General features: G+C 47.6%; 2 protein-coding genes across 2 annotated transcripts; one reads left to right on the forward strand and one right to left on the reverse strand.

Moving 5' to 3' along the window:
* Nucleotides 1–122: 122 nt before the first annotated feature.
* SNRNP35 (small nuclear ribonucleoprotein U11/U12 subunit 35) lies at nt 123–2,516 on the reverse strand. Its single transcript, XM_081966985.1, has 2 exons — nt 2,282–2,516; nt 123–1,540 (listed from the first exon to the last, which is right to left on the reverse strand). The coding sequence occupies exon 2, from the start codon at nt 1,536–1,538 to the stop codon at nt 771–773; it is 768 nt and encodes a 255-aa protein (XP_081823111.1). The 5' UTR covers nt 1,539–1,540; nt 2,282–2,516; the 3' UTR covers nt 123–770.
* A 1,686-nt stretch (nt 2,517–4,202) lies between these two features.
* On the forward strand, nt 4,203–8,178 carry RILPL2 (Rab interacting lysosomal protein like 2). The gene is made up of 4 exons (XM_081966733.1): nt 4,203–4,726; nt 6,223–6,374; nt 7,302–7,412; nt 7,847–8,178. The coding sequence occupies exons 1-4, from the start codon at nt 4,343–4,345 to the stop codon at nt 7,869–7,871; spliced, it is 672 nt and encodes a 223-aa protein (XP_081822859.1). The 5' UTR covers nt 4,203–4,342; the 3' UTR covers nt 7,872–8,178.
* The last annotated feature ends 1,744 nt before the right edge of the window (nt 8,179–9,922 follow it).

Raw genomic sequence — 9,922 nt, forward strand, 5'->3', positions numbered from 1 at the left:
ACAATTATCTGGGAAGGTTTAGTGTCAAAACTTGGCAGCTTTAAGACCGGTGGACTTCAATTCCCAGAATTCCCCAGCCGGCAAGGATAACTAGGTAACAACAATCATGCAAACACCGGATATGCAAAGAGGACGCTTCGTTTTTATTCAAGATTCAGGGTGTTAGATAGTTAAAGGCAATAAAGACGATTTGGCTGGGACTAGTAGAGAGAACAATATCAAACTGTAGAACTCTTTTTAATATGCTAAATAAACTTATTTCTGAATTAACAAGAGGCCTCCCGGGTGATTTCACTGACTCGTAAACAGTCTTTTGGCCTGAGTCCCTCACATCCCATCTATATAATTCAACCCAACCTCCCTTTTTAGGGTAACAGCTACTCTTCTGCCTTCAGGAAGGTTTCTCCTGGTGGAATTAAGGCCTTATTTTTAATTTTCAAGAATTAAAGGATGTGGGACGGGAGTGGGAATCCTAAACCAGCTCTCTCCTTTTTGGTACTTCAGATATAACAGGCGCTAATGTCGTTATTGGGAACATGGGATCCAACGTTCAGCAGATCTTGGGATAAGACCCGGGCACAACTATCAAGCGAGGGCAGCCTGTGGTATAACATTCACACTTCTCCAGCTGGAAAGTTGCCGTTTCTGCCCACAACGTCTGTACGGATTCCAGGTGACAATCCACCTTGGCTTGGAAGTGAGGTCTACGCTTTTGACGTTCTCCTTCAATGGAGCAACATTTGAAGGAAATGTCGCATCGACGGTGGCCTTTATCCCTTGCCGTCTTTGGCCTCGCGACTCCGATCTTTCCTTTCTCGCTCCCTCCCTTCCGTGTCTCTGCCTCTGTCTTCCCTGCCCCGGTGCTCCAGCTCTCTTTCGCTCTTGCCGTATCTCCACGATCGTTCCCGTTCCGATCGCCGGGACTCTCGGCTCCTCTCGTAATCGCGTTCGCCGGTCTTCCAATCCCTCGATCCTCCCCGGGACCAAGTCCGCTCTCTTTTCTCCTCGCCATAAAAATCCCTTTTCATGGCAGGCAAGTTGATGGGCTTCCTAAAGGGTCTGTCTCGGCCTCCGAACCGCAGCTGGCCCGATTCCTTCTTCCCGCCAAAACCGCCTCCGAGCCTGCGAGGGATCCACCCTTTGAGAGTCCTTTCCAGCTCAAAGTCGACAAAGATTTCCCGCTGGTCGATGATCAGCTTGTTGGCATCGCGGTGGGCTTTCAGTAGCGCCCGTTCCTCTTTATACTCAATAAAAGCGTAGCCTTTGGAAAAACCCGTCACCAGATCGCGAACCAGGCGGATTTTCCGAATGTCTCCATACCGGGAGAAAACCTCTTTTAACTTCTCTTCCGTGGTTTGCAGGTTGAGCCGGGCTACGAAGAGGGTTAGGTGGGGGTCTCCGGAAACGTCTCTGTTGGGGACGTAGCGGGCTGACATGGCCCTCCAGATAGCCCGGTCGTGAGGTTCTTCGTCGGTGCCATCGATGCTCCCGGCTTTGAGGGGGTCGTACTCTTTAGCGATGGGCACCCACTCGTTCATGGCTGGAGGAAAATGTATTTATTTAGAGTATGGCATATCACACATGGACCAGCTCTATATAGCTCCTTGCTTCCTCCTCCTTGCACACCCCACTCCCTTTAGCACTGATAATGTTACCTAGTTGGGTCATGAAACGTCTGCAAGAAAACAACCAAGTTTAGAGAGCACCCAGGACTCCACAATCCTTCCACTCCTATCCTGTCTCTTCCTTCCTTCCACCCTCCTTGCATACCACACTCCCTTCTATCACTGATGATATTACCTAGTTGGGTCATGAAACGCCTGTAAGAAAAGAACCAAGTTTAGAGAGCACCCAGGACTCCACAATTCTTCCACTCCTGTCCTGTCTCTTCCTTCCTTCCTTCCACCCTCCCTCCCTGCACAGCCCACTCCCTTCTATCACTGATAATGTTACCTAGTTGGGTCATGAAACGTCTGAAAGAAAAACCACCAAGCTCAGAACCCCACAATTCAACCCTGAGCAACAAATATGCTTCTTTATTGGTTACTCTTGATAGCCTAGGATCCTGGACTTCCCTGGTACGTTGGCAACCTGGTCAGTTGGCAACCCCCATTTCCTGCCTTTCCATGCCCCTTGCAGAAGCCCTATGGCCTCCCCAATCAAGGCTTGCATCCCCTGCAACCCCCCCCCGTGCCCCTCCAATCAATGCCTCCCCCCTCCCCACCCCCAACGACCCTCCCCCAAATTATGATTTTGCAAGAGCGAAACAGGCTCAACTCACTTTCCTATGCGGGAATCCTGCAAGAGGGATCTAACTTCGTTTCCTCCGGGGCAGATTCGTCAAGGGAAAAAAATTCAGTAGAAGCGGGATTTTTTTTCCACGGGTCTGGCAATACGAGGGTTGCTTTTTAAATTCAGGATCTTTTTTTTAAAAAAGCAAAAGAAAACCAATCCCACCCTCGATCAAGGCAAAACAAACGTGGCGAATCGGCCAGTAGGGAAAAGAAGACTCGACGGTGGGTAGAGTCCGCCACCAGCGGCCTCTGGCGGCAGAAGCATCTCCGACAGGCGTTTTGGCCCCGCCCTCGAGTCGAATGCCAAGCTGTAGAAGAGAAGAGAATAAATAGAACAGAACAGAATAAATAGAAGAGAAGGGAAATAGAAAAGAAGGGAAATAGAAACAGAAAGAATATAATATAATAAAGAAAGAAGGAAGGAAGGAGAATAGAATAGAATAGAAGAATAGAATAAAGAAAGAAGGAAGGAGAATAGAATAAATAGAAGAGAAGAGAAATAGAAACAGAAAGAATAGAATAAAGAAAGAAGGAAGGAAGGAGAATAGAATAGAATAAATAAAGAAGGAAGGAGAATATAATAAATAGAAGAGAAGAGAAATAGAAACAGAAAGAATAGAAGAGAACAGAAGAGAAATAGAAACAGAAAGAAGAGAATAGAATAAAGAAAGAAGGAAGGAGAATAGAATAAAGAAAAAAGGAAGGAGAATGGAATAGAATAATAGAAGAGAAGAGAAATAGAAAGAAAGAATAGAATAGATAAGAATAGAATAGAGGAATGAAGAATAGAAGAGAAGTAGAAACAGAAAGAATAGGATAGGATAGAATAGAATAGGCCCATTGTACAGGGGAGGAATGCTGAGGCCTAGAGAGAGAGAATGAGAGAGGCAATCAAGGCTCAGGGTGGAATCTCTTTGCTTTTTGCTGGCGGATGAAAACTTTGCAGGGATTGGAGGCAAGAGAAAAAGAGTTAATGCAAAACGCCCCCTGGGCCCATTTTGCAGGGGAGGAATGCTGAGGCCCCAGGGGGAGAGAGAGGTCATTGGCATAAAATCTGGGTGGAAAGTCTATTTATTTATTATTTCATTTGGTTTGTCAAGCATCTCTGAGAAAACAAATATAAATATGAATATAACGTATAAACATAAAAGCATAAGCAGGTATAAGTAGAGACATAAGAAATGGGTACGAATAAATGGGGACAATAGGACAGGGACGGTAGGCACTCTGGTACACTTATGCACGCCCCCTTTACAGACCTCTTAGGAATGGGGGGAGGTCCACAGTTGACAGTTTGAGGTTGAAGATGTTTGAGGGTTTGAGGATGTAACAAGGGAGTCGGGTAGAGCATTCCAGGCATTGACCACTCACTGGCTGAAGTCGTATTTTCTGCAATCGAGTTTGCAGCAGTTTACCTTGAGTTTCTATCTATTGTTTGCCCGAGTGTTATTGAGGTTGAAGCTGAAGAAGTCGTTGACAGATAGGAGGTTGTAGCAGACAATTTTGTGTACTGGGTTCAGGTCAGATCATAGGCGGCGTAGTTCCAGATTGTCCAAGGCCAAAATTTCGAGCCTGGTGGCGTAAGGGATTCTGTTGGTGAGCAGAGGAGTGAAATACCTCTGGACCTGCTCGGTCATATTAATGTCCGATATGCAGTGTGGATTCCAGGCAGAGGAGCTGTATCCGAGGACTGGTCTGGCATTTGTCTTTTGCATTGCAATTGTAAAAATTACAATACTGCAATTACAATAGCTTGTGCAATAGCTGGGCCCTCCCCTTTGTGTCTCTTGAGCCAGGGGAAGTCTGCCCCCACGCCTTCCCCACCAGCTCCATGGTTACAACCCCCTCCTTTCACTTTCAAACCCCCCTCCCTCCACCCTCCTGCTTGCTTGCTGGTGATTGGACTCTGCAAGCTTTGCAAGAAGAGTTTGGAGAGGTTTGGCTGGAGCTGAAACTTTAAAGTGAAGAAGGAAGTGGAGGGGGGGGACTGCTCTTCTCCCATCATGTCTCAGCGGGTGCGTGGACTCTTCTTTTGAACCTTTCCAGGAATGCAGCAGCGTTGCGAAGCAGAGGAGGTGGAGGAGGAGGAGGAAGAAGAAGAAGAAGAGGGAGGAGGAAGAGGAGGAGGAAGCAACCACAGCGCACCAGAGGGTCCTTTTGGGAAAAGCCCCTTCCATCTGACGGCCGAAGATGTCTACGACATCTCTTACATCCTAGGAAGGGAGCTGCACACCCTTAGCACGGAGCCCCAGACGGAGATCCCCGCCCGGGTGGCCAGGGTGCAATTCAAGGTGGTCAGCATTTTAGAAATGTTGGAAACCCTGGTGAGCGAGAACCACCTGGCTCTGGAAGCCCTCAAGCTGGAAAGAGAGAGCCTGAAACGGGAATTGGAGGATCTGAGGCAGCGGGTGGCATCTGGCACCGCTGGAGAGGTAAACGGGAAGGGAGTGGGTGGGTGGGTGATGGAGGGGAGATTCCTTGGTTGACCTCTGGATCTTGGTCCTGTGGCTTCTGTTTTGGCCAAGGCTTCCCGAGAGCCTGAAGCCAACTCCTGGTCCTGACAAAAACCCCTTTTATTAATTGGCTGTGAATTCTGCTCATTCACATCCAGCAACGTCTTTCGAGGGAGGATTTACAGTCACAGACCTTATCTGGCTTGGAGAGGTGCCAGGCCGATCTCTGCAGAATTTGGCCAGGAATCTCAGAGAGTCATGAACCAATGAAGCGAACTAATTCTCTCCTGCAAACTCCACTCCCCTTTCGCTTCTCTTTTATTTTCTCTGGGAGGGGCTGTTCATCGTCCACTTGTGGTCTTACTCCCTTAGTCAACTCCTGTTCTTTAGCTCTTCCCTTCGTCTGGCCGCTCTGCGCATGCGCACACTGGGAACAGGCTCCAGCTGTTCTTCTGCCTCACCGATCTCTGACTCTGAAGGCAGCTGATAACTGTCAGACGACCCTGGTCCCCTCTTTGCCTCCAACACATAGTTCTCATCAGAGCCTTCCCCAGACTCCAGGACTGGCCCATGTTCCTCCCCAACCTTCCTCACTGTCCGAATTGTGTACTTCAATTCCCAGAATTCCCTACTGTCTGGCTCCTCTAGAGCAGGGGTCTCCAATCTTAACAACTTTAAGATTTGTGGACCTCAACTCCCAGAATTCCCTAGGGTCTCTGGCTTCATTAGAGCAGGGATTTCCAATCTTACCAACTTTAAGATTTATGGACCTAAATTCCCAGAATTCCTCGGCCGGCATGGATTCATAGCTGGCTGAAGAATTCTGGGAGTTGAAGTCCACAAGTCTTAAAATGGCCAGATTTTGGAGACCCTTGCTCTATTTATCTAGATAGCTCAGAATCAGCTGCTCTGGGGCACCCTATTTCTCTCCGAGTTAGGATCAATTAATGGCTGCCTTTGGCATGGTTTGGAGAACAAGCTTGCCAGCCGTTGACATGCGTCAGTCACAAGCCTGCTGGGTGGAAAGTTCTGATTTAGGGAAAAGGAAGCTGTAGCACACTTGCGCCAAAGGACCGTTGTCACATGTCTGAAAGCATCAAGGAGAAAAGAGAAGTTTGCTTTAAGTTTCTACTTTCCACCCACCATGTGTTAAACTCCCTGGTACTTTTTAGCTTCTGTGGCTATCACTTTCTATTATTTCGATCTAATTTGGGTTGGTTTTTTTTAAAAAAACCTGCCTGAACCTATTTTCTATATTTTACTGATCTCCATTTATTGCTAACTTCCGTTTCTGTTCTCCAACCATCCGTAAAATAGCTCCCACATCATATAATTCTCATTGTGTTCTTTCTCCTGTATCGCCAGGAGTTAATCTGTTCATTCCTGCCCGTTCTAATATTTCCCTAATCACGTTCTCATCAGTCAGGAGATCCGTTTGTTTTGTGGGCCCATCTCGCTATTCTCTCCCCTCGTAGGTAAATCCGGGTCCCAACAAAATGATCGTGGACCTCACAGACGTCAATCGGCCCCGTTTTACGCTACAGGAGCTCAAAGATGTTCTTCAAGAGCGCAACCACCTAAAGGCCCAGCTCCTCTTCGCGCAGGAGGAGTTGGAATGCTATAAGAGGTATGAAAAAGAGCAATTTTTCATTGCGATGGACTGGAAAGTGCAGCCTATGGGATCCGTTGAGCAATCATTTTGGGTCATCCGTTCATGTTTTGGACTCTCTTTTCTTCCCCACTGAGATGCCCCCAGAATGTGTGGGGATGCTCGCCTTCCTCTGTAAGTCCTCATATTTGGACAGTGCGGTTGAATTTCGCCAGGTTTATTTTTACCCAGCGATGGATGGAAACCCATCAAGGAGAGAACCAACTCGGAACTAAGGAGAAATTTTCTGACAGTTAAGAATCATAATCAAGTTGTGAGCGCTCCATCACTGGAGGTTTTTAAGAAGAGATTGCACAACCATTTCTCTGAAACGGTGTAGGGTCTCCTGCTTGTGCAGGGGGGTTGGACTAGAAGACCTCCAAGGTCCCCTTCCAACTCTGCTGTTCTGTTAATTCCTCGTTCTAAGGGCCGATTTGTATCGATCTTACCCGTTTTGATTTATTATTTACTAGAATAAAACTAAGGTGCACACGGAAGGATGGCCAGCAATGTTGGCAAAGGCCTAGAGCAGGGGTGTCCAAACTTGGCAACTTTAAGACTTGTGGACTTCAACTCCCAGAATTCCCCAGCCAGCAGAGCTGGCTGGGGAATTCTGAGAGTTGAAATCCACAAGTCTTAAAGTTGCCAAGTTTGGACACCCCTGGCCTAGAGTTAACCAGACCATGGTTTATACCCAATTAACCCCATGCTGTCAGGCTATTGTCGTACATTAAACCATAAATGGAGAGTGTGGGTTGGCCAACACACCCTGGGATAAAAGACAGTTTGTGATTGAGCATATTGTGCAAACCACAGCACAAGCGAGGAGGCGTGGGGTATTGTGTGTGTTGGTGTGTAAGCGGATTGCAATAAGCAGCTGGTGTCTTTCTCTTCCCCACTGCCTAGTGGTTATGTTTCTCAGAAGCAGGAAAAGGAGAGTCCCATGCAAAGAGAATTGACTGTGGGCACGCCCTCCGCCTCCACTCGGCTGAAAGAGAAAAGTACCATCAAGCAATGGTGAGTAACTTTTGAGAAAGGTCACCGGCCAGCTAAAATCTCGTGGGAATGCCGCAAGAAGCTGAAATTAAAATAAAAGCCTTTCAAACAATGGGAAGGTTTCAATCTATATCACAGGTTTTTCAACCTCTCAGGCAGCTTTTAAGATGTTTGGACTTCAACTCCCGGAATTCCCCAGCCACTACGAGAGTCTGGGAGTTGAAGTCCACAAGTCTTCAAAGTGGCCAAGCTTGGAGAGCCCTGCTTTAATTTCAGAAAAATGCCTGTAATTTTCAACATTTGGGAAAAAGCACTCCAAGCATTCAAGCGTGCAAAATATTGGCTCGTGCAGAGAATTCCTTTAAAGTGATTTTCGAGTTTTACACTTGGTTTATCTATAGGAATTCAGATTCTGTTCCTGCCACTCATACACTAATGCTTTCCTTCAAATGCAGGTTTGCCTTTAAAAAGTTACGATGAACTATTTCCGGCACTGGGATGTCACAATTTTAAAAGCCAAATTTTAAAAAGCAGCTGTTGCAATACTTGAAGACTCTTTAGTGATCCACTGCAGCTGGTAGAGGCTTCAACCTCTGGTTTTATCTCAATTGGTTATCTGCTTCCATTTTCTCGTTGGCATAAAATGTTTTCAACCTGCGGCCTTCAAAAATCTACAGGAGTCTAAAGGTGGATATTCTGATGATACCTTTGCCACGATAAATGTTTACTGGAAATGTTTATATGTCTGCAGCCAGCAGAATAAAGTTACGCACTTCGATTTCTAAAATCCTTTGTAAACACGGCTTCCCAATTTTTAGAGGGTTCGCGTCCCAGAGAGAGGGTAGTTGCAGAACTTAGCAAGGAGTCTCGGAGAGTCACGAACCAATTAAGCAAACTAATTGTCTCCTGCAAACTCCACTCCCCTGTCGCTCCTCTTTATTTCCTCTGGGAGGGGCCATTCATCATCCACCTGTGGCCTTACTCCCATGTCGACCCCTGTTCTTTAGCTCTTCCCTTCGTCTGGCAACTCTGCACATGCGCACACTGGGAACAGTCTCCAGCTGTTCTTCTGCCTCACTGATGTCTGACTCCGAAGGCAGCTGATAACTGTCGGACGTCCCTGGCTCCCTCTCTGCCTCCGACACAGAGCCCTCATCAGAGCCTTCCCCAGACTCCACGACTGGCCCAGGTTCCTCCCCAACCCTCCCCACTCTCCGAATCTGCTGCCAGCTCCACTAGCCACTGGTGGGCCACAACAGGTAGTTCAGAGAATTGGTCAACCCAAACCTGGTTCATGCATTCTACCATGCCAGGTTGCCGTCTCAGCCACAGCTGCCTGGATTCACAGGACAGACAAACCATGATTTGAAAAAAGGAAGAGGGCAACGTGTTAGTACGACGTGGGGAAAACCACCTCACGCTCACTCAGATTTCCATATGAACAATCAGCGCCTCCATCGCTGTCCGTCGGGCACAAAAAGAAGGCCTTCTCTTTTAATAAATAGTTCACTTTATTTATATTCTCGTACAGCGAAATAATTTTCTTCAGATCATTCCTTTGTTCATCATTTCTAAAAAAACACACCGTCGCCCTTCGGTCCCCGGTTTTTGTAGCGCCAGCGTCAGGGTTATTGGAGCTTTATTGAAACGGTGCTCTCTCTCGCCCTGCAAGAGGGTGGCGCTCGGCTGGGACTACATTTCCCAGGATTCCCAGCCAGGTGTGTCATTCCCCACCCTTCTGGCGGGCGCGGAGGGGGAAAAAATAAATGGCATATGTGAATTTCCAGCAGAAAGTAAAACTTGGAAAACACGTTTCTCCATTCTGCCTCCTGATCCTGACGCGTTTCTCAGTTCTCTCCCCCCTCTCAAGTGCTTCACAGCAGCCTTCACCTAGCCCCCCACCCCCCTACCAGGGATGAGAGCTGAGAATTCTGGGAATGTAGTCCCGATCCGCTCTTTTTTTTCCGGGAGGCAACCCATTCCATTCGCCCTGATCCACTTGGCCTATTTCTACACGTCGGGGAACGCCGAGTTAAATAAATTCTCCGTCCAAATAGTTGAGGTGGGAAGTGATTTCATCCTAAAACCCTTGGTGGCTAAAAGTCCCTGTTTAAGAAGAAGTCCCAAATTCCATTAAAAGCAGGTTTCCCCCCCCCCCCCTCCTTCTCTTTCCCAAAAAGAGAGAGAGAGACAGAAAGAAGGGAGCAAAATACAAAGCGCAGCTCAATTCCTCCGCTGGTTTTCGACATCGCGTGGCCAACTGGAGTCAAGCGATGCGTTTTCTCAGCCCCATATCCATCAACCTATTTTGCAAACCCGGGGAGAAGAGCTTGGGGTATTGGAAAGCACCGAGAATCAAACCCTAATGTTCAAACGGCTCGGTCTCTTCTCCCAGCTGAGGACCTTGCCAAAGCAAATAGGCTGTTTAGCGCCTACCACAGTCCCAACTCGCCTCCCTGGCTCCGTTCGCTTCCTTCCTCCGCTCGCCAGTGGCAATCTTTTGGGGGGGATGGCTCACAATAGCAAAATAA

This window comes from Natrix helvetica (assembly GCF_964273705.1).
Source record: "Natrix helvetica genome assembly, chromosome: 14".
NCBI lineage: Eukaryota > Metazoa > Chordata > Lepidosauria > Squamata > Natricidae > Natrix > Natrix helvetica.